At 53.4% G+C, this 21,714-nt stretch overlaps 3 protein-coding genes across 3 annotated transcripts; 1 reads left to right on the top strand and 2 right to left on the bottom strand.

Annotated features, from left to right (window-relative positions):
* Positions 1 to 3,000: 3,000 nt before the first annotated feature.
* On the bottom strand, positions 3,001 to 6,209 carry NCS57_00087300 (Mediator of RNA polymerase II transcription subunit 16; the record flags this gene model as incomplete). Its single annotated transcript, XM_053050949.1, has 8 exons — positions 3,001 to 3,914; positions 3,972 to 4,253; positions 4,304 to 4,417; positions 4,467 to 4,586; positions 4,633 to 5,283; positions 5,333 to 5,585; positions 5,637 to 5,991; positions 6,043 to 6,209. The coding sequence occupies 8 exons, from the start codon at positions 6,207 to 6,209 to the stop codon at positions 3,001 to 3,003; spliced, it is 2,856 nt and encodes a 951-aa protein (XP_052919464.1).
* Positions 6,210 to 10,541: 4,332 nt separating this feature from the next.
* Positions 10,542 to 13,899, top strand: NCS57_00087400 (uncharacterized protein; the record flags this gene model as incomplete). The annotated part of the gene is made up of 2 exons (XM_053050950.1): positions 10,542 to 11,405; positions 12,442 to 13,899. The coding sequence occupies 2 exons, from the start codon at positions 10,542 to 10,544 to the stop codon at positions 13,897 to 13,899; spliced, it is 2,322 nt and encodes a 773-aa protein (XP_052919465.1).
* Positions 13,900 to 15,151: 1,252 nt separating this feature from the next.
* NCS57_00087500 (Vacuolar protein sorting/targeting protein 10) lies at positions 15,152 to 19,921 on the bottom strand (the record flags this gene model as incomplete). The annotated part of the gene is made up of 2 exons (XM_053050951.1): positions 15,834 to 19,921; positions 15,152 to 15,773 (listed from the first exon to the last, which is right to left on the bottom strand). The coding sequence occupies exons 1-2, from the start codon at positions 19,760 to 19,762 to the stop codon at positions 15,152 to 15,154; spliced, it is 4,551 nt and encodes a 1,516-aa protein (XP_052919466.1). The 5' UTR covers positions 19,763 to 19,921.
* Positions 19,922 to 21,714: the final 1,793 nt, after the last annotated feature.

The raw sequence follows: 21,714 nt of genomic DNA on the forward strand, positions 1-21,714 counted from the left end.
GACGACGACCTCGCAGCGGTGCCGAGACAGAGGGCTGAACCACTCAGAGGTCGTCCGTACCTGAGAAGCGCCGGGAACCTGGGGGAGGCCGTGGCCTGGGCGACCAATTGCGACCGAGTGACCAGGGTGACTTTCTGGTGATGGTGGTGATGAAGGTGAAGATGGCGGACAGAGACGCGAAGGCAGGGGGGTACCTGCGCTAGCGCGAATGCTCAAGGTTCAAGGTTGCCCTGGGCGCTTCAGGGATTCGTCCAGTCGGTGGTGCGTTCAGGGGGCAGGCAATTACTGTAATTGACGATTGAATATCTCTGCGCAATGAGCGGCATAACCACTTGCTGTCTTTAGTTCATGTATAGGCAAGGAGTGGGCGTCTGCAATGTAACCTTCTAGATATCTGCCAATTCGCCGCTCTGAGTGGACGGTTCTTCTGCTGTGATGTGGCACGCGCAGCTGTAAGTGGGAGGGAGCCCAAGACCACGCTGACGGGTTTCTGCGATTGATTGATTGATTAATGGTTGATTGCTGGAACGGCCTAGTTCATCTGGTTGGCCCTCTGGCAATAATAAAATCAAACCCTTGATGGGATGAAAGAGACGAGAAAAAGAGACGGACAAACAACAAAGGCCAACCCGTGGTCAATGCCTATGTGTGGCTTAACGTGGTTGTGCCACCGAAGCCATGAGGCATGAGAGGGAAGCGCAGGGCTGGTGCAGGGGGGGCATTCACCAAGAGGTGGACGGCATGAATCGAGATTCCTGGGATCAGCCTGGTATTTTGATCCATCTTCTAGCGGGTGTCACGGCCATCTTTAAAGGCCATGCCATGCTGTGTCATGCTGTGCAACCGACACTTGTATCGTGATCGTTACCGTTCGGCGGCTATCAAGACGGGACGCTCGGTGCATGTATGCACGTAGCCGCCCGTACTGTTGAAAAAAGCTTGTTTTACTTCAGCGTCTGCTGAAGCAAGTGATATCATCTGCAGATATTTCTCGTCGTGATGCCCAGGTTATCCTTGATTCCCCCAGCAACAACACACCACACAAACCCGCTTTACCGCTCGAACCAGCCTGGAAGGGTCTATCGAACCTCGCGTGTCTGCTAGTGCTTCACGTGCTTCACATGGACACCGCGCTAATTAACGCTGGCTCGCAGAATGCAATCCAATGTGATGCAGAGACGCCGCCGGTGACAGGACAGGCTTGTAAAGTGCAGACCCAACTTTATCTTCAGAGCCGAGCGCAATAGCTAACGCTGGATCGTTAATCAACACCCCCGGCTCTTTCTTGGAACGGCAGGCCAGATGGCGGTGAGCAGCTTGGAATCACACTAAGCGCCTTGTCATACTTCAACGGCTCTTTGCAGTTCCATTGGCGCCCTGGCTAGAGCAGGAACCGTGTCATTGATCGACGGCGCCGCGGCTTCATCGATATGTGCACGACGTCTGCGGTATCAGGAAGTGTTCGGCACTTGATGATACCGACACATAGTTTACGCTTCATTTCCCATCATCACATCCGCTCATAGCTACCAACTCTCAACTTGTCAGCCTCCATCTCAGGGTCTTTTCCCTTCAAATCCCCGTCCGTCTCCGTCTTGACTGAACCTAAAACGTAGATCAGGGTCCAAGGGAACGACTCGGAAATTTGAACAAATGATGCAACCCTGAATCTACTCGGCCTACAAATTGCATCTTGATCACATCAGGCGTCTTGCCTTGGACGGCTCGAATCTGGGGGCAGTTCCGCTAACCAAGACGAGGTCCATCTCCGTTTTGCCCAGCAGGGGGGAGGGAGGTCCATGATGTGCTCATTTACGAAAATACAATGATGAACCTCTTTATTGCCGTGGCAAGCTGACGCTAGTAAAGATGCGTCCATTTGTTACCATGAACTTTCGATAACTGCCGCCTCAAGGGTAGATGACGAGTGAGCTTGTCGATCTCTTGTTCTAGCCAGCAAACCCCTTCCCTTCGCAGAGGAACAGCGGCATATCTCGGAAGACGGCCAAACAGACCACCAGATCAACTTCATCAGACCAAGACGCCGTCTCCAAGCTACCGCGTAGTACGCCGTCAACCTACATATCTCTCCTCGAGTCGAGGCCAACGAACCCTGATCTCCCGATCAAGAACGTTCCCACCCCCACCGATCGAAATGAGTGGCGCTTGCAGCGCGCAATAACCACATACACAGACCTCTTCCAAACCAATGCCGATCGATCCCTTTAGTATCAGGGGAAGATACGACGGCGACGTTGATCGCAACCCTCGACGGAGGTGTTCGAGTTGCCGCCGATCGTAGACTCGGCTTGCGTAGTTTCCGGGGCTGCTCTCCGTTCTGGGAAAGACAGGCAGCCTCTCTCGTAAAATCGAATCCCTTTACGGAAGCACAGCTGCTGTAGGGTATTGGCATCGTCATGGGTCAAGATGCCATTGGGCGCGTGCGTGAGATGACATGATTTGCCCATCTGCGCCCATAATCAAATCAGCATGTAGCCCCGAGTCTGCAGCCATCATCTAATAGTTTCTTCATATGCGTGTGATTACTGTGATTGCTGATATTGTATCCGGCTGACTCATTTTATTTTTACCCGTTGCGAATCAACCTGTCCTGTTGGTGGCCCTGAGACATGCCACCAACACCATCCGAAGTTATCAGCCGAGACCTCGAGGCAAGGCGCCGTGTGAATTGTGACAGATGAAAGCTGACAGAACCAGAAACCGGGGGCACGGGAAACCTAAGACAGACCGCATTGGGATGCCTTATTCCCACACGGCCGAGTTGAATGTGGCTCTTGGTCAAGATCGACAACCAACGGCCGCTCGACAGGTTCTCTGTGAACTCCCCTATACCTCAGGATCATGGGACACGTAGGCACCGGGCACAAACGAGCAACTGAAACGCTGTTTAATGATATGTTATCTATACGCTGTTATACCCAATAACCCACTGTAATAAGAATCCAATAGAGACGCCTATTATGCCCAGAAAAAGCTCCATCACGAAATCGGCTTCCCCTTCGGCAACAGAGTCCAGTGGCCACTACATGAGCACTTGCGCTGTTGACCCAGAACAAATGTAAACCCAGGACGGCTGCCAAACACATCTTCCATGACTGCCGCACATCGCGTGCATCGTCTCCATTGACGGTTGGGAGAAGGTTTTATCTCCATCCGCTTAAACACGTCGACGTAGAACATGCCCCGTGCCTTCTTCTCCGCTAGGCTGTGCTCATCGTCTTGAACTTCCAGGAGGTCGTAGTTTGCAAAGAACAGCCGTGACGGGTCCGTGGAACTTCGGAAAGCTGGTAGGTCCGTGGTGAAGAACTTTTTCATGATCTGAAGAAATGCCGGCGGAGGCGACGCAGCCAGGAGCATAGAGAGCTCGAACTGGATTCGCGCTGTCTTGACTGCCACATCAATCTGCTTCCCCTGCGGCGCGTTATGCTGGGCCTTGACAAGGTTTGGGAGGAAGACTTGGTAGGCTTGCCTGATCTCCTTGCTGAGCTCAGTCAGGAGAGCCTCAAACTCTGCCACCTTGACAAGCCCCGACGACGTCATTTGCTGCATCTTTTGATATGCCTGCTGTAGCTGAGGGGCTGTCCTGCCAGTCGATGAACCATCTGCCACGGCTGACTGTCGACGATAAAAGTCAATGGCTCGTGTGCTCAAGGCCTCCAAGTGGCCCAATCGACGGCAAACTGCCGACAAGAAGCCTCGGCTAGACGAGCTCAAGAGGAAATGAAGTGAGATATTTCCCTTTTCATGCAGGTATGGAGCGATCTCGTTAAAACGCTCTCGGGTCAATAGCTCCAAGAACTTGTTGTCGTTCATGAGTTCGAAGAGACAGTCAATCAACCAAGCGACAAGATCCAAGGCCCATTTGCCGCAGCCAGCGAGTGTTTCCACGACCTCTGCATCAAATGTGAGCGGCTACCCTTAGTACCAATTTGGGTGACCAGGCTACTTACCAGGTTCATCTAGAGGACTCAGCTTTTCCCTGACAGTCAGGGGAGTATTGCTCGCAATCGTAACAAGAACCACGGCGTTCCGCACGTTTAATGCCAGCATGGAAAACCTGCCCTGGAAAGATCGAGAATTGAACTCGCCGCGGAACCCCAATGCGTTCATGATGCTAAAGCAATACTGTAGCGAACCATTTCGCACAAGGGCATCATGGTGGGTATCCTCTGAGTAGTCCACTTGGATTTTGAGAATCCTGATCAGTTCCGTAATCCAGTCTTGGACAAATCCTGTTCTCTATAAGCGAATATTCACGCTTCTCACGGCACAAGTAGCTTACTCTTTTTCGTGGTGTATGGCCGGACAATGGCAAGCATGTCATCGTAGTTGTTTTGGTAGAACATCGACGGTGCAGCTGTCACGGTCAAGGCAGCAATGCTTCCGGAGTATTGCGCTAGATTCATCAGTAACACGTCCATAGACTTGGGTAGGAGTGGACATACGATCTTGCATAGAGTTCCCAATATCGCCTAGAGGAAAATGCAGCTTGTTCCACCTCACCTTTCCATCATCGCCCATCTGAATCATGGAGCAGTAGGTAGGCGAAAAGGCCACTTGCTGGCCTAAAGAATTGTTAACGCAAATCATCATGTTGGCGAAGAGACTTACAAGGTCCTTCATCAGCAAAGGTCCATCCTAACTGTCGAAGATTGATAACCTTGGTTGTGTCTTGGTTTGTATAGAGCTCCTCAAATGTGAGTCTGTCGCGAAACTCGACCGTGCCATCCGCAAAAGCCAGGACCAGCACCTTGCCAAAGTGAAGTGTGTGGAATGCGATTACAACCTTATTGATAATGACGGGAGCAACCTTGCGAAGTTGTGTGATGTTGGGAAGCTCTGAAGAAAGGCTGTTTCGTCGACCCCCGAGCTGCTCAAAGGCCTGATGTAGGTGTTGTCGTGACTCGACGGCTTCCCAGCGATCGATGAAACTCTGTGCCATTTGATAGGGCCCCTCACTAGAGGTGCGCGACCTGACAACGACAACCATTGGCGGTGTGGTGTTCATACCAGTGCTATCCATGAGTGAGGGGAGAACCTCCAGATGAGAGAGCTCGGCCATGGAAGCATCGTTGTTCGAATCACCAGAGCCGCCCTGCAACCAATTCGTGGTAGCTAGGTGTTTCTCAACCAAGGATGGGTTGAGGTTCCCAGCTGGCCGGCCAGCGCTCTTGTCGGGCTGAGGTGTTTGGCCCCAGTGTATCTCGATCCTGACCAGCCTTAATTGCTTTGAACTTGTAGCCAAGGCGAGAAGTAGGTGCTCTATTAGTGGTCAGTACTTGTATATTGGGTTGATGGGGTATATACGCACTCTTTTCGGAGGCAAAGGCAGCATGAGTGATGACATCATCAGATGAGCTGACGCTCTCAAGCTCTATAGTAGTTTCCTCGATCCTGTTGTTGTTTTGCGACCATATCATTCTGAGAATACCGTTTGTGGTGAGAGTGAATAGAGCGCTCTTTGCCGGGTTGGGGTGTGAGGGACCACCAGCTTGAACAAAAGAGCTTTCATAAGTATAGCCGTTGCCATGCTTTGTCGCTGGTCCGTACATGACATTGTAGGACTTTCATACTCTGTTAGAAGGAAATTCAAGGGCTTCCCGACCTGCACATACCTGTTGGTTGGATGGAGTGATGCTGAGCCAGTAGGCTCCAACGACGGCGTGTACATCATCAACGGGATCAGTGTCCCATTTCCTCTGGAGAAAAGGATGGTTGAGCGAGATGGAAAAGCTGACAATACTGACACGCCCAACTGCATCGATGATGGCCAGGTCAGGGCTGCTCGTGTTTGCCCATACCAAGTGGACTAGAGGGACAGCGGGCGAGCCCTTGACAAGGGGACATGTGGTTGGTTCACTGAGGTCCCATGAGCCATTGTCTGTACTGCGCCGCAGATAGCGAAGCTCGAGATTCTGGCCGTCTGGTGTGATGGAAGCGATGGTGCCGGTTCTCGACCAAGACACAGTCCTGTTGTGAGGTTAGTTGAAGCGTCCACCGACATGTTTGCAATTTTCATACTGGCAACACCCTCGACTTCTCAGATCGTCCATCCTCTGCTGGAGCTGCTTGCTTGGAGCCCTTACGGGAAGCGAAAGGCCCACGGCATCGCCAAACAGGTCGTCGACATCGTTGAGGTCCACTGGCATGGCATTATCCAGCATGAGAGGCATCTTTTCCGCAGTCATTGGAAGAGCGACGGGGTATCAAAAGGAAAGGTCAAAAAAAGAAGTAAGAATACATGAGTAGCAAAAGTTTAACCCTGATTCACCGATCCAACATGACCGGGCGATGAACAGTGATGTTTGAGTTGTAGCTGGATAAAGTTAGAGAGATGGATGGCTGGACTGAGAAAGGCTGAGGCTGAGGCCGTGGGTGTTGGCTGACACGCTGTCTCATTGGCTTGTGCTTTTGCCTTCAGTGGATGCCACGCCGGAAAAACGACGGCAAGACATAAAAGTTCACGACGAGACGCGTTGACTTTAGCGCGTCTGCATCTCTCAACTCAGAGAAATTGAGGCCTTCATGTGTCATTGAGATTTCTTTGTTCATCTGGATGAGATGTTGACTACCTCATGCAGACGCAATTTCATATTGTCTTTGTCTTGGAAGGGAGATTGGAAAGATGACGTGTCTTCTGGCACTATTGGCCACGGGAAACTGCTTCAACCACGTCTTTCAAGTTGAAGCTTGTTGAGTCATCGTCCACGATGTTTGCGTTGGCTCATGCTTTCACCATCTTGAAGCATCATGAACGCAAGAACTGCAATCATGAGAGGTAGCTGACCGAGGTGCGGAGCAACTGCCAGCTGAGCTTGTGCTCACGTGGCCAGTTCGGTTCGTCTACACGTCCGTGTTAGCTCGTGCCATCTCACAAAGACGATTCACTCCGAATCACTGTCAAATTGCCATCGCCTACGCCGCCTAGAGAAAATCGCACCATTCCTCCTAAGACGCTTAGCCATCTCGGCAGTTGGTCTTCGCTCACTGCGACGTTTGACACGCCGGGCTCACCCTGCCTGGCGATGTGGTTCCCGGACATTGGTGTCGCTAGGCGGAGCCACCGATGGCTATCGCGCCACGCCCGGACGAGTCGAGCACAGGAATGGGGCGACTCCTTTCATCACGGGCCCTTGGATGCAAGTGCACATATGCACGGCAGACGGTAAGTGGCGCCCAGAAGCGAAGCCTGGCCCTGAAGAGTGCGTCGTCTGTGCTTCTCATGTTGTGCTCCACACGCTCCCATGGGCGCAGTTTCAGGTACATATGATATTATGGCTTATCGACGATGTCAACATCTCCATACCCTCTCCATCTTACTGTGTGTTTCCAGAGACTCATCTCCATGATTACGTATATCTTGAAACTTGCAAGGGAACATGTTCAAATACGAACCCGGCATCACCGGGCCCAAGCCCGTCTCGGGTTGATCGGGAGGGTCTGCTGCTGGGATAGGTATTTTGAGGCTGCTTCCCCGTGGTCAACGGTGAGCTGCCCTGCTAGTCCTGCCCACTCACTGTTGTTGGCGGACCCCGGAGGCGGCTCTGAATGGAGTCGATGTGCTTGTGCAGCAGTGACCCACTGGGACCAGATATACGACGACCTCAACCAGGGCTCGTGGGTCGTGTTGTGACCCAGAATGTTCTCCAAGGCAATGGAATGGCCCTTTAGAGTTGAGAGTTAAGCTGTTGGGTTACATGGACGTTTCTCTTCCCCAGATGGATCGCCAGGCTGAAAACAATGTTTTGGGGTTATTTGAAGGACATCATGACGCTCGTTCAAGCGTAACGCAATAGCTGTCGTCAGCAAAATAGGCCAAGAGACCAAGAGGGATGAACCCCCGGATAGTCCCTCCTGGCCACTATCACGGCTCACGGCACTCTCGAGACCGGGGTGAGGCCTAGCCTGGAGGATTTCCAACAACTTGACTTCCCTTTAGTCTGACTTAACTTGTTGACTAGATTGAAAACTCGGTGAACGAATTGCTAAAAGCTTGGCTGTCCCGTAACTGATCTGTACCTCGTACCGGAGTCCTCTGAATTCGTTCCACCACGGCCCATCGGGTTGAAGCCGTAGGTTCGTCGACGGAGTTGTGTAACCACCACGATAATGTGAATCACGACGGTTGGCGTAACTGCCCACGTCCTCGGCTCCGTCATCAGTATCGGCCGCGGCGAGGCGATAAATGCCGCCGGCATCGTTCCCAACAAGCCCCAGGATCCCTGGGATGCTCATAATTGCTTTGCCTCTCAACGCAGAAGATGATCCAACGGCCAGGGGATCGAAAACAGACGATGTGCCTGAACTAAGCCCAAAGTCAATATCTTCAAGGAGGAACCCAAAAAGTTGGGGCACCAATGTGGCACAGCTAGTTGCACAGGGGTTTGCTGGCCGCCTGTTGCCAACGTCAACTGCTCGCTCTCGGTCGCCCTGCCGCGAGTTGCTCTCGCAAGAACCGGGCGACAGACGTCAGAGCTTAGCTCGACTATTCGGGAGAGATGCCCAAAGAGACTCAACGGGACAAGGCCGTGGGCCACATCAGGAACCGATGGTTCAGGAGTGGTTCCTTCGGATGCCTGTCACAGGGGCCGCTTAAAGATAGCATTGAACGGTTGGGCGAGCCCTGGCTAGTCGGGCGCCGGCCCCGGTTCCCTGTGGCTCTCAGTGTTGCATGGAAATCTGGCAGTTGATCTCACATGTCTTGTCGTGTCCTCCTGGATGTGCTGACGATGATGGTTGGACGCGAGGCGGCTGCATGAAGCCGAACAGAGTTGAGCTTGGCATCCAAAGGAGGACGAAGGAATGCAGGGTTAGGTGATTGGACAGACCCAAGTAGCTGGTAGAAGCCCCTGAGTTATCGAGGAAAAGGAATTTCGAGGTAAAAGTGATAGATGACTTAATTAGGTCTGACGTTGGCTACCCTTGGCTCGTCGGGCGAGAGCCCCAGCCGTGCAGAATCGAGGTTGGTGGAATCGAGACAGCGTGGATCCACCGATGTTTGCTCCCGTCTCTGGGGGGCGCCTGAGGTCTGAGCCTCATGAGAACGAGTGAGCAAGTTGACGGCAGCGAGCGAGCGGTGGATCACATCGCTCTGGCTTCCACCATCCACCGGTGCAGCGGGCCCGGGGCAGAGACGGCCTTGCAGAGACGGCCTCAAAATGGCCAATGCCAGGTGCATTGGTGCCCCCCAGACAAAGGGGCTAACAGAGATGGATCACGGCTTGTAACCCCCCAGACTTAGTCAAGCTTGCAGCACTCGGTAGAGCTCTAACGTGAGCTGAAGCCCGGCTCTCCGGTCGCGGCGTTGAGATGGCGCCCCCCTCTCGTCGAGGTGCCATTATTCAGCCGAACGCAACGCTCTGCTGCCGTGAAGGCGCCCGGGATTTTGGGATGCCGGCTGTGGTGCTAGACTCGAGGCTAAAACGGATTGGCCTGGTGGGTTGCAAGGGCGGACGGTGAAGGGCAAGCAAGGCCAAGCATTGGGGGGAGGGGAGGCCACGAACTGGGGGCCATTTCTGCCAGGGACCAGGGGCTGAGGATTGGCGGCGACGGGCACCGACATAACTTGATGCAGCGCCGTGCTTCAACAAGAATGTGACCTTGTCCATGCACATACGCTGTAGATCCATGTCTTGTTCGCCCGTTAGCTGGCCTCTGCACGCGGACTTTGTTCGTTTCGTAGACCGTTCACTTTGGCCTTTTCGACGGGACGACGGGGACGAGGACGAGGACGGGGGGGAAGGCCAGCGGTCGGACTGTGTCCGTACCTATGAATCTGGAGTTAGTTATGCCGCCCGAAGCTCATGACCCCATACGACACTGGCGCTGCCGCCGGTGAAGTTGGTTACCTAGATAGATCGTGGGTGGCCGGCCTTTTTCCCATGTGTTTTTATTTTTCTTCTTTCGTCATATGTAGAGGGGTCCAATCTCCATTGCAACGCCAAAATCCTCGAGCTCCTTCTTCCTTTTCGCAATCTTTGACCTCTTTGTGAGAGAGGCCTTTTTACTTTCTAGCAGCAGCAGGAGCCGGCGACCGGGCAGTTGGTTCACGTCATCAGACTAACCTCAAAGGAGAGATCCCGTACCTGCCGATTTGCGAATTCACGGTTTCCCGACGACGACTGCCACTGCCTGCGAAGGAAGCACTATGAACGATACCGGGGTCTTTGGGCAAGTGTGAACAGGAGTAGCGACTTCCTCCGTCGCATCCACGTGAAGCCCTCACCAAACCTACTTCTTCCAAGAGTCGTCGACTGAGCCCGGCCAGCTCTACTCTCTCTCTCTTGTTGTCTCCCCCTCGATCTTCACTCACACCAACGGCAAACGGAAAAGGCAAGGGCGAGAGGCGCGCCCGCGGGGGCCAGGTTGACAGCAGTGGACCTTGCATCACGGTTCATTTCCAAATCCCTTCATGATCAGCGCTCGCCATCCAATTCAATCACCGCTCCCTGTCGCAGAAATCTAAAACCCTGCTCCTTTAGCTGCCGCCTGCCCCAATCGACTCTTTACTGGGCTTCGTCATGGGCCAGGGCGATGGAGAGGATGCGACGCCGGTCTTGAGTCCTCAGTGGACTAGAGGCGGATGGCCAACGCAAGGTGCAGCCGCAGACGGCAATATCGAGGACGATAACAATCGTCTTACTGTCAGCGATATTAGCGACGCCGCCGAGTCGCCTTTCGATGTTGATAATAATAGAACCTTCCTCGACACTGAGACCCTCTGCTCTCGCTCTGGCAGTTCGTCCCATCATCTACACCCAAGGCCTCTGCATCATTACCAGCGCCGACCAGTTCACGCCGACAGCCGTATACATGCACAGCACGCACATGCGTATGCACCTGCATTCGCAAACCGCCATTCTCGAGACCGATCCGAGCCGCAACTGCAAACAGGGCGACGCCACCCTCCTGTCGAGCTCGACCTCAGCGATACTCTGACTACTGACGAGGACCGAGATTTCGGTGACAAGAGCTTCTTGATATCTCGCCCAGCGAGCATCGCGACCATGGCCATGACAACAAGTACGACGGATGTATCGCCTATATCATCGGGTCTGAACCATCCATGGCGGGTCGAGCTACGTCTCCCTACTGAAGCTCTCCCCGATGACGGCCAGTGTCCCAACATTCAACAATATCACGACTTGCTCAGTGAAATCGACTCCGAATTCCTCTTTCCCGATAATGTTCTTGCCGCAGTCGACAACCGCCCATCTTCGTCCCGTAGCCACCTGCTCCACTGGCGGCGTAATCGAAGCTCCGGGTCTGATTCTTCCAACCCTCGCGTTTCTTCTGATTGCCAGCCTCCAATGGATGATAGCCGGCCGTCAACGATTATTACGAGGGAGGAATTCGAAGCACTGCCACCCACGATCCAGAGAAAAGTAAGTTTGCTTCTTTCATTATTCTCACTTGCTAGGTTATCGTTTCTGTTCGGACTACATTCATTCCGTCATCCTCTCATCCACCGAATGGACCGAGAAAGACATGCAGACGGGATGCTCATTCTTGACGCCAGCCTCGACGGGCTATCTCATTCATACCCCTTTCCCTCACATCTTCCCATTAACCCAGAAAGCAAAGCCGAGAACCACCGAAACCATGGTCTTGGGTGACCTTCTTGACAGGGCTGCTTGGACAAGTGTCTTGCGATATCTGGGTTAGACAACACGGCATAGGGCGGCCATGATTCGACGAGTCCTGGCTGTATCCGCATCCACGGGTGCTGCTCTGCAGCTGCCGGGGGGTTAGTTGCCGCCTGGGCAGCAGACGAGCAAACCAGTAGGACCGTTAAGCACTCGGCGGAAGACCAAGACCACTCCCAAAAGCCACCGCCCACTGGCACCCATGTCTCGGCCATGCCTCCTCTGGCCTGGCTCATGGCGCCCGTTGTGGTGGCTCCACGCAGTCTGTGGGCTGGGCGCTTGGCCATTGGTCGAACCAGGCTCAATATTCTCCCATGTCTTCCCCCAATGTCCCCTAGCATCCAGAGCTGAGCGACAAAGTGAGCTCTCTCCTTTGCCCAGCAATCACATCCCCAGCCCAAGGCGCTGTGACAACGCCCTAGGCCTGCAGTTCCTGGACGATCCATGCCACTCGGAGCAGAAGGAAGCTCGTGCACAACCAACAGCCGGACCTCATCCGCCCCAAGACAGTGGTGTTCGGGGCCCCACGAGCCCTCACATCAACGACTCTCTGCCCTGCTTGTGCCGCTTCGTTCCTGGATTGAGACATGTCCATTCCCTTTCGAGTTTTGCCCCTCTCTCTCGCCTTAAGAACCAAGGATCCCCCTCGATCACCTGCAGTCTACTATCTACTGTTCACTTCATTTGTCTTGATGTAATTTCTGGGTTGGCCGTCTGTTGCTTTGATCGTTGTGTCTTGTGCCAATTCCGGGTGCTAAATCTTGACCTTGTGCAGTACTTTTCAACAATTGAGCGATCACAATTCACCCATTACCCCGGTTTGGAGTCTCGTTCATGCCTCGGGAGTGTCGGACACGACCATCTATCACCCCGTTCTTCACTGCCCAAGTCTTCGAACTGGGGCGAGCTGGAGAGGCCAGTTACCTCTGATAGTTCGACCCTCTACTCGAACCGCCGACCTCGGATTACATCAACGGATCAGCGGTTCTACGCGAATCTGCCCGAGAAGATAAAACGCCGCCACCTGACGGAGGAGGAACTCTTGATCGCCCACGACCGACCAAAATCAACCTTCGAAGCCGCGGAAGAACCATTGGACCAAGGCAAGAAGCGTCCGTCACAAGAAATGAGAATGCAGTCTCCCCAGTCCAGCCCAGGGCTGTCTGAGGGCCAATCGTCCTTCTCCAGCGTACAGCGCCGAAAGAGTGACAGAGAACCTTGCCGTTCGGACAGCAACAGGCCGGATTCTTTCTACGATAGCTTCCGGTGGCTCGAGGATGAGGAAGGCCTGGATCTGCGTCTGTACCTGGACGACTACCACATCAATCTGCGTGAGGAGGTGCCAGTTCCAAACAAAAGCCGCAGACCATCGTTCCGACGACATCTGTCGATCAACAAATTGCCATTCGGCAGACCCTCGGTTTCTTACACCAGACCTCTACCCAGGGAAGGGGTTGTGTCACCGACCTCTATCTCTCCTTCAGCCTCTCAGAACTCTGCCATTGGCTCATCGGGGCACATTCGACGCAAGTCTCGCGCCCTATCCTTGGTGTCCCCCAATAAGCAGATGTCACCACGCTCATCCCCTCCTATCGATCCTGCCGCAACTCATTATCAAGACCCCGAGGCCCGCCAGAAGCTGCGAGCGTATCTTGCCTCACCCCAAAAGTTTGATGAGGCAATCGAGTTTGGGTTTCCATCCAAGGATGGCTCGCCCCGGGAGCCCACATTTACCAGACCCGTCGGGTCCAAGAAAGAGAATGCGAAGGAGCCAGAAAAGTTCCGCAGTTTCTTGGAAGACGACCGGTCATCAAAATACAGCGATGATGCATCAGTAGCCGAGCCCGACTCACCGAAAACACCTCAGCTGTTTGACAAGCCGGTGCCGGTGCGACCAGCCCGGACAAGCACTGAGCAGCCTCCATGCGCCGCCAGGAGCGACAAGAGTGTCCTGGACCAGGCTTCTAGTCGAGAGATGACTCTTCGCATGACGCTGACGCGACCGGATCTTCGGCAAAGTGAGGATCAAATCTACGGTTGGAAGCAGCCCGGAAGCAGCCGAGGGGGCTCTTCTCGGGATGACTCCTCAACCAACACTGTCATCTATGCTCGCGATGGTAACCCGAAAGAGAGCATCGAGAAACAACTCGCGGCCCTGGACGAGTGGGGTGAGGACGCTGATCACGACAATGGTGTTGTGAAGAGGTTCTGGAACCGGGTCAAGCGGACATGATTGCCCTTGACGACCTCTTATTCAACGCCCTCTCAATTACCAGAGAGTACTTGAGAACTATCTGATGCCCTCGTGGCGCTTCTACGGAAGTTTGTTCTTTGCGGCATGAGGCTTTCATGCCGATGGGTTTTTAAAGCGAATCGTTACGATATGATCTCCTTTTCGTCTGTTAACAAATACCCCAAATTGTTTTTTAATCACCATAGACTCCCATTCTGCTTTACTAGTCACGGCCTCGTTGACTTACGGGGCGGTACCATCCATCGTTTAGCATATCAACTACAATCACTTAAAGGACAGGGAGGAGTTGAGGGAGTTTTCTTGTTGCCTGCTGTTTTGGAAGGGTTCACGTCATCAATAAAGGCTCCTGGTTGCACTGGCATCAGAATTAGGGAGGGCCAAGAGAATACGACTCGGAGTTGCAGGCTGTGGGCCCTTGGGAAGCAAGGCGTTGTACCAAAAGCGAAATCCATATCGAAATGACAATGAAAAAAAAGATGAAGAAGAAGACAGTTGTGTAACTTTGGGCACATGTGCTGACATGGATGTTTGACACATTGTTTGTCCTTGTGTGACCGTATATAACTTTGAACAACCTACCTCTTGAGGCAACCTCTGACCTTGGAGTAACTCTTGGACTCTGTGTGAGTTGCACCACCTCCCACAAGGAGAGAGGGAAGAGGGGGCCACAAGAGGCCAAACAAGGAGTAGCACAGAGAAGGAGACGCATATGCGAAATGTCGTGTGTCGAGCCAAGCTCCGTGGCGTAGCAGTTGGCGCCGGGCGGACATGTGCGTTGGAAGGGTTTCGTGGCTTGCAGCGCCGGCGCCGTGCCGTCGGAGCCTGTGTCCGCCTCCAGTCCGAGAGGGGGGGAGGGGATATACTGTGCCATCTCGATGCCAAGGAGAGGACCTCCTCTCGTTTCGGCTGTATCAGGTTGCCAAGATGCATGCTGTGATATCCGATACTGGGTTGTGTGTTCCAGTCTGCAAGGACTTAAAGATAGATATCAACGCGGATCCAGTCTTAGAACCATGCTTCATATTCCAAAGAGTACAGATAAACTGCTAATTATACCATCCTGACCGTCCATTCTATATCCCCAACGAAAGGAGTATCCATCCGCTCATCCTCAACATATAAACCCATGCCACTGTATTTTTCGGCGGCAGTCCCTCCAGTCAATACACCATATTCTCATGTTACAGTCCAGTCCCAGTCCCTGGATTCCTGTCGTAGCTCGTACAACCCATCAAACCTCTTCGTCGCTCTCCTCGCCGAGCAGCTCTCCCTCGTCATCGTCCACCATCGAGTAGTCGCTTCGGGCGAAGCTATCGCGAGTCGTGTACCGTCTCGACCAGTTGCCGCCTCGGCTTCGGTTCGAGACCCGCTCGTACACGCCTGTAGCAGATCGCCACAGTGAGGTGATGACGAGCGGCATCGCAGCAGCCACTGCTGCCACGGCAGATATGGCGATGACGGGATACTTGACCCATGGCTGATCGCTGTCAAACGTCGAGCTGTTGTCTCCCAGTCGGATCTGGCCGAATTTGCCATTCCAGTTGCGCCAGACATACCAGCCGATGGCGGCAGCCAAGCCGATCGGGATCACGACGGCGAAGAAGATGACCCAGCCCGATGTTCGGCGCTTGCGCTTAAACTCCTCCTCGTATCCCTCGCAGGCGTGCTCCTCTGATGTCTTGTCTAGCTCTACACCGTTCTTACAAGTCGTCAGCGGCAGGCGACGATAGCCCGTCGGCTCAAACCAGGTTGTCTCGTTAGGATTCTGCTTGCACCATTCCTCGCCGGATAGGGGCTGGAAGCCTGGAACCAGGGAGCATTGCCCATGGTTGTCTAGCTCGTAATTGTATGCACTGCCTCATGTTAGCTTTGCTCGACTTGACTCGACTCCAGTCGTCAGGGGCTTGGCTTACCATTCGAAATCTCGTCGGGTGCATTCGCAATTCTCGTATCCGTGCAACAGCGAAAGCGTCGCCTTGTTGAAGCACTTGCGATCCTTCTTCTTTCGCAAATACTTGGCCACGTGCCCAAAGAAGCAGTCGTTCTTTTGGAGCGGGTGCTTGGGAGACCACAGTTCGTAGTCAGAGGCAGACGCATCATCGCTGTACTCGCAGGCCTTGTCCGTCAAGCCCGTGAAGTCGATGTTGACGGCGAACAGTTGCTTGTTATCTGATCGGCACCACACCAAGAAGTTTCGGGCCGCTCCGGTCTTGACCGAGGTCAGATCTAGGATGGTCACCTCTTTGTCCGTGAATTGATACTCGTTCCATGTTTCGCCCTCGTCAAGTGAGTACGAGACAGACTTGGTCTTGGCGCCGTTTCCATGGGTAGCTCGCTCTGCGAGGACAATGATTGAGCCCTGGTCGCCATATTGCCAGGTCCAGGCGCCCTTCTTGACGTTCTTCCAGTTGATTCCGCCATCTGCAGACATGAAGGTGTCGGCATCCTTCATCTCCCCAAGAGTCGAACCCACATTTCCAACACCAAAGATCAAGCCAATCGCTTTGCTCGCCGAGAATGTCCTGCGCTTGTTATCCCGCTCCGTGTAGTGATGCAGATGCAGAGCACACTTGCTGTCACCTGCGGAGCTGCACTTGTACGCCTTGCCATCTACGTCCTTCGAGGGGGGTGGCAGGAAGTCCCATTCCGCGCCGTCATTGTGCGAAATCTTGGTCTGGATCTCCTTTTTGCCATCCTTCTTGTCGGGGTTGGCGACGACGTTGATGAGGGTAACGCCCTCAAGCCCGGCAACCTTTTCAAAGTCCACATAGCCAGCCTCGTCCGAGTTCACGTTGGAGGCACTCAACACGTACGTCGTACCGTTGGAGTTGCTCTTAATGATCGAGCCACGGCGTCGACCAGCCGAGAGGTCGGTGGCAACAAACAGGTTGACGGCATGGTTAGAGCTATCGAGAACGGTGTACAGGGATGAATGGGTGTCGTGGAAGTTGTACGGGAATTGGGCCGCTTCAAAGTGCTGTCCGTCGAGACTTGCAATTGCCTGCAGTCCAGCCTTTTCTTTGCCGGCCTCGGTAACCTCATCAGTAGCGAGAATGAACTCGTTCATGGTGGCGAAGCTTGCCACCGTGCCATGGTGGACAAGCTTGTCATCGACAAGGAAATCATTGATCGTGACGATGGTCTTCGGGGACTCGAGGTTCTCTTCTTGGTGGACGAGACAGACGATCTGTGTGAGAGGGCGGTACTTGTATGCAGAGTTACCCGTGAACTCGCACTTGGTCGCATATCGCAGCAGCGTCTTCCAATGATCGCCACGGTCGGTGGAAATTGACGCAGCAGGGAAACAGCTCTTGCTTCCGGATACGTCGTCGCAGTGCTTGCCGACCCAGATAAGCCAGTCCTTCTTGTCCGGGTGGAAGCTGAGAGTGAAGTCATCCGAGGCCACGGGTGTCTTGAAGCTGTGGAAGGTCTGACCACGGTCAATCGTGTAGAGGACCTTGTCGGTTTTGGTTGAGAAGAACATGACATCCTTGAAGTAGTCGTGATGGAAGATGGTCATGATATCTTCTTGATCGAGGATGCGTTTCCACGACTTCCCGTGGTCCGAGGTGAGCCACACCTTGTTTTCCACCTGTACACTGTTGCCTGTCCTTTCTCCGATGGGCCTAGCGATAATGGTTTCGTCTGTGCCCGAGCTTGAGTCTCCACGGATGAGATAGTACTTCTGCATATCCAAAGCTTCGGAGTCGAAGTCGTTCTTCTTATGCGAAATCTCGCCGTTTGCTGGAACGCTGGGAGACGAACCATCGCCTCCAGAGTTGCCACCACCGCCTTCGGAACACTTTCGCTCCACCTCATCGTCCTTTTGAGCACCCTTTGTTCGCTTGCACTGGTTTCCGGGAATCATTCGCCAGCCGGACGATCCCTTGAATTTATCGTCCTTGTCCTTGCATGCGCCCTGTGGCATAGGAATGGATCCAACCCTCTTGCAGACAGTCCTGTCCTCAGGGTCTCTCAGGAAGTTGTAATCGCATTCGAAATCGGCATCGGTACAGTCGCAAGGCTCATTGATAGGCTCAGGATCCTTAAAGTTGCTCTTGATAAAGCAGTCTGCTTTCTTGGTGCGGCGCTTGTACGTCTGCTTACGGCCCATGATGCAGGTCGCTTGGCCCTTGTCATCCACTCGGGCATTCCAAGACTCCATGTCCTTGTCGCCGCACGTTGGCTTCTCGAGGCTCTCGAAATCCAGAGCAACCATGTGATACTTCTTATCATGCTCGCCGATGAGGAGGAACTTCAGGCTGGTCGAGTCTTGAGTGGTCGTGAGGAGCGCAGGCCTGATCTTCAGGTCTTTCGGCAGTGGGACAGATTCCCAGGTGTCACCGTAGTTGAGCGAGTACGAGACTTTGTCAACGTCCTCTTTGGCAGAGTCGCGGACGGCAACAAGGATAGTGCCTGAATCACCAAACTCGTACTTGTGAGGGCCCTCAAGCGCCTGCTTCCAAGTTACTCCGGCGTCATCAGACACGTAGAGGTTGGAGTCGTCGAATTTGCCAAGTGACTTGCCCGTGTTTCCATTGCCCATGACCAGACCAGGAGCCGGACTCGAAAATATGCGTCCGATGTTGTTGATCTGGGTCATGGAGTGGAGGTGAATCCGTTGATCGCCAGCCTTGACCGGCTCAAACGTTCGACCGTCATCAAAGGTGATTTGGGTGACAACAACCTTCTCGGCGCCGCTTTCGTCGACATCCTTGCCATTCTCGACCGTGTTGACAAGGAAGATGCCTTGGATACCGCTAATCTTCTCAAAATCGACATGACCCTTGATGTTGCGGTTGGTATACGGGATGTTCTCGGTAAAGTAGGTGCCATTGGAGTTGCTCGTGAAGATAACGCCCATGGGCCTGGACGGATGAGATGTCATGACATCGATCTGGATGCTATAGTTTGTGCTCTCGAGCACAGTATAAGCCTCTTGGTTGATCTGGTGGGAATGGTCATGACTGTCGTCGCTGGGGAACATGGCCCGGTGCCACTGGTTGGCATTGGTCGTGACGTAAAGAGCCATTTCGTCGCTGTTGGCAGATGACGAAGCCACGAGGATGAAGCTCTTGACGGCAGCCAGACTAACGACTCCAGTCACGTCTCGGTTGCTGTCCAAAGTGGGTTCGAATTCCTGGTATTTGCCATTGTTCTCCTTCTTGAAGAACGTGTCCGAGACGCACAGCTTCTGACTCGTCTTGAAGATGCTCAGAGGATCCGTGACAATACATAGGATTCTTGTCTTGTCCAGATCTTCATCTCCAGTTGTAAATTCGGTGTTGGACTTGGCCCACCAGCAGCCCGAAGTACTGGGGCGCAAGGGCTGGATCGTCTTAAAACCATCGAGCGTGTAAGTAGTCTCCTCGTCGCAAAAGATGCCATCGCAATTCATGCCGTTGAAGATGATGCGCTTCGGATCGCCGGCGTGGAAGATAAGGGTATCGGGCTGGAAGGCGCTCGGCATGGAACCGCTGTCGAACTCGGTCCAGCTCTTGCCTCGATCTTCTGTCTTGTAATGCTTCCTGTCCTTGGTAAGGACAAAGGCAGTCGAGGACTCGAAAGGGTGGAGATAGAGGAACGCCGAACCCCCATCGGGGAGGTCTGACACTTTATTCCAAGTAAAACCAGCATCCTCGGATCTGTAAATGTTTCGCTCCTCGATATCTTGAAAGACGATGACGTCGCTATCTTCGAAATAGTTCAAGTTGAGCGGAGGATGCTCGAGCATCACAGAGTCAATCTTGGGCTTGTCCTGCTTGGCTGACACTGCTGTCCAGAGCAGAGAAAGCCAGAAGACGCGCCATGAGAGTGCGGCCCAGGCTACGGACCTCATCATTGCGACGGAGCTCGGGTTGAGGGTATCATGAAGGAACGAACGGAGCCGGCGGGGACAAAGAGAGTTTATCTCGCGATGCCGCGATGATTTCGGGCGGCAGAAAAGTCGTGGATGCTGTAGCGTCGATTTCAAAGTCGCAATGTTGTGATGGAAGTGAGCGTAGGACACTTTGCTCCTTGGAGGGACGAGGCAGGCACGTCAGCAGTGAGGCGGCAGCTCGTGTTTCGCCGAGTGTGGCGCAGAGCCTCGCGCCACAATTGCCGGCCCACGCCATTAGGCACCGGCGCCTCATGTGGCTGGTGATAAGGACAAGACATTTGTGAGCTGTGAGCTGTGAGATAAGAGGTCCATGAATAGATGATGTTCTTTTGTCCGTTAATCAACTCTATGATACGCATTTGAGGTTACATGTCGGGTCACCTGGCCTCTCGGCCAAGCTCAGATCACGGATGCATCTAGACTAGGACCGTAGCCAGATTGGTGAGTCCTAGCTGCTTACGAGGTATCCATCTAGCAAAGTAGCTTGGATGGAGATACCACACAAACCATGATTGACGAGCCAAATCTTATCCGCATAGGAGTGAAGATACTATCGCTGGATGCGAAGTAGATAATTGCTTGATTGCTGTTGGTTGTACCACGTATCTATGGAATCAGAGCTTGGTGATGCTCTAGAAGGTTACCCGCCAAGTAAATATCCGGATGCATGACAATGTTATATTCCGATATAGTGGAATCCGATCGGGGTCTTTGCCTGCTCATTTTGAAATAGTTTCGCCAATTCCACTTGCCAAAGCCATCAGCACCGAAATGGACGTCATACTATTAGATCTCACTATCATATTGAGAAACGCCAGCTTGTTTCTCCCCAAGCTGAGGGCCAGATATGTCTGAAGCTCAGCGAAAGAGGTGGGCTGACCAAGATAGGAAAGGCGTGGCAAGACATGAAACGCAGCGGGGCTCTGCTGTGACGCGCCCCTGGTTCGGCGTTGGGCTGGCTCCGTCGTCTTACATGGTGCAGCTCAGGGCAGGACCAGGAGCTTGACGCAGCTAACGCGTAGGCGGGGACGGTTAAGCTGGAGAACGCGTCCAAGCTTTGCCCCTTTTTAGATATAGCATCGTATTTAATCATTGTTTGTTGGCATGGTAGAGTTGGTGGCAGGGCAGCATAATCGACACAAGATGAGGCATCGAATATGACATCAACGTGGCACATTGTTGCCGAGGACCCGAAGATCAATCAGCCGAAGATCTAATCTTTCATGAGGAGGGGCATTCTCAATGCCTGTCATAAGCGCAAAGCTCACTCGTTGAGTTAAGGGGAGGGATGCTTCCTGGAGCTAGGCGTTAGCGCAATGCGACACCACCCAGGCAAACAAACCAAACAAATAGAGGAAAACATGGCACGTCAGCAAGTGCGCATTGAATAACCAGGTATTTCTTCATCACATGTGGTGGTGTTTGCTGACAGTGACATCCAACATGTTCTGGCAATGTGGTGATAGTACCCAGGTACCTGGCTCAGAAGTACCTCGTAGCAATTATCTTGGCGTTGTCAAACAGGTACCGTTGTCTTGTTTCAAGTCTGGGCGCAACCCGTCAGGATTGAGTTTGCTTCATGATAGGTGCCAGTTGAACCATCTTTAGAGCTCTGAAACTAGAATCACGAGGATATACGGAGGCTCCGTAGTAAGGCTGTCTCAGGCAAAGGGCATCGAAGCTGAGGAGCAGATACGGCCTCGTAACGAAGGTTCTGCAACACTTCCAGCAAGGGCGGCCAACCCTTTCATTTCCTCAAGAGGGATTGGATGTGCCTAAACACTCTGCTTCTCTCGACTGCGCCACTAGGAGCCCCCAAAATGCAGGAGGAGAGGAGGAGAAGGGAGACTATCCGCCCCCTTGCTGGTCCTTGACCCTTGAGGCCCATCCATCCGCAGTGTGTGCAGCGCATG

The sequence above is a fragment of the Fusarium keratoplasticum genome, chromosome 1, assembly GCF_025433545.1.
Source record: "Fusarium keratoplasticum isolate Fu6.1 chromosome 1, whole genome shotgun sequence".
Taxonomy (NCBI): domain Eukaryota; kingdom Fungi; phylum Ascomycota; class Sordariomycetes; order Hypocreales; family Nectriaceae; genus Fusarium; species Fusarium keratoplasticum.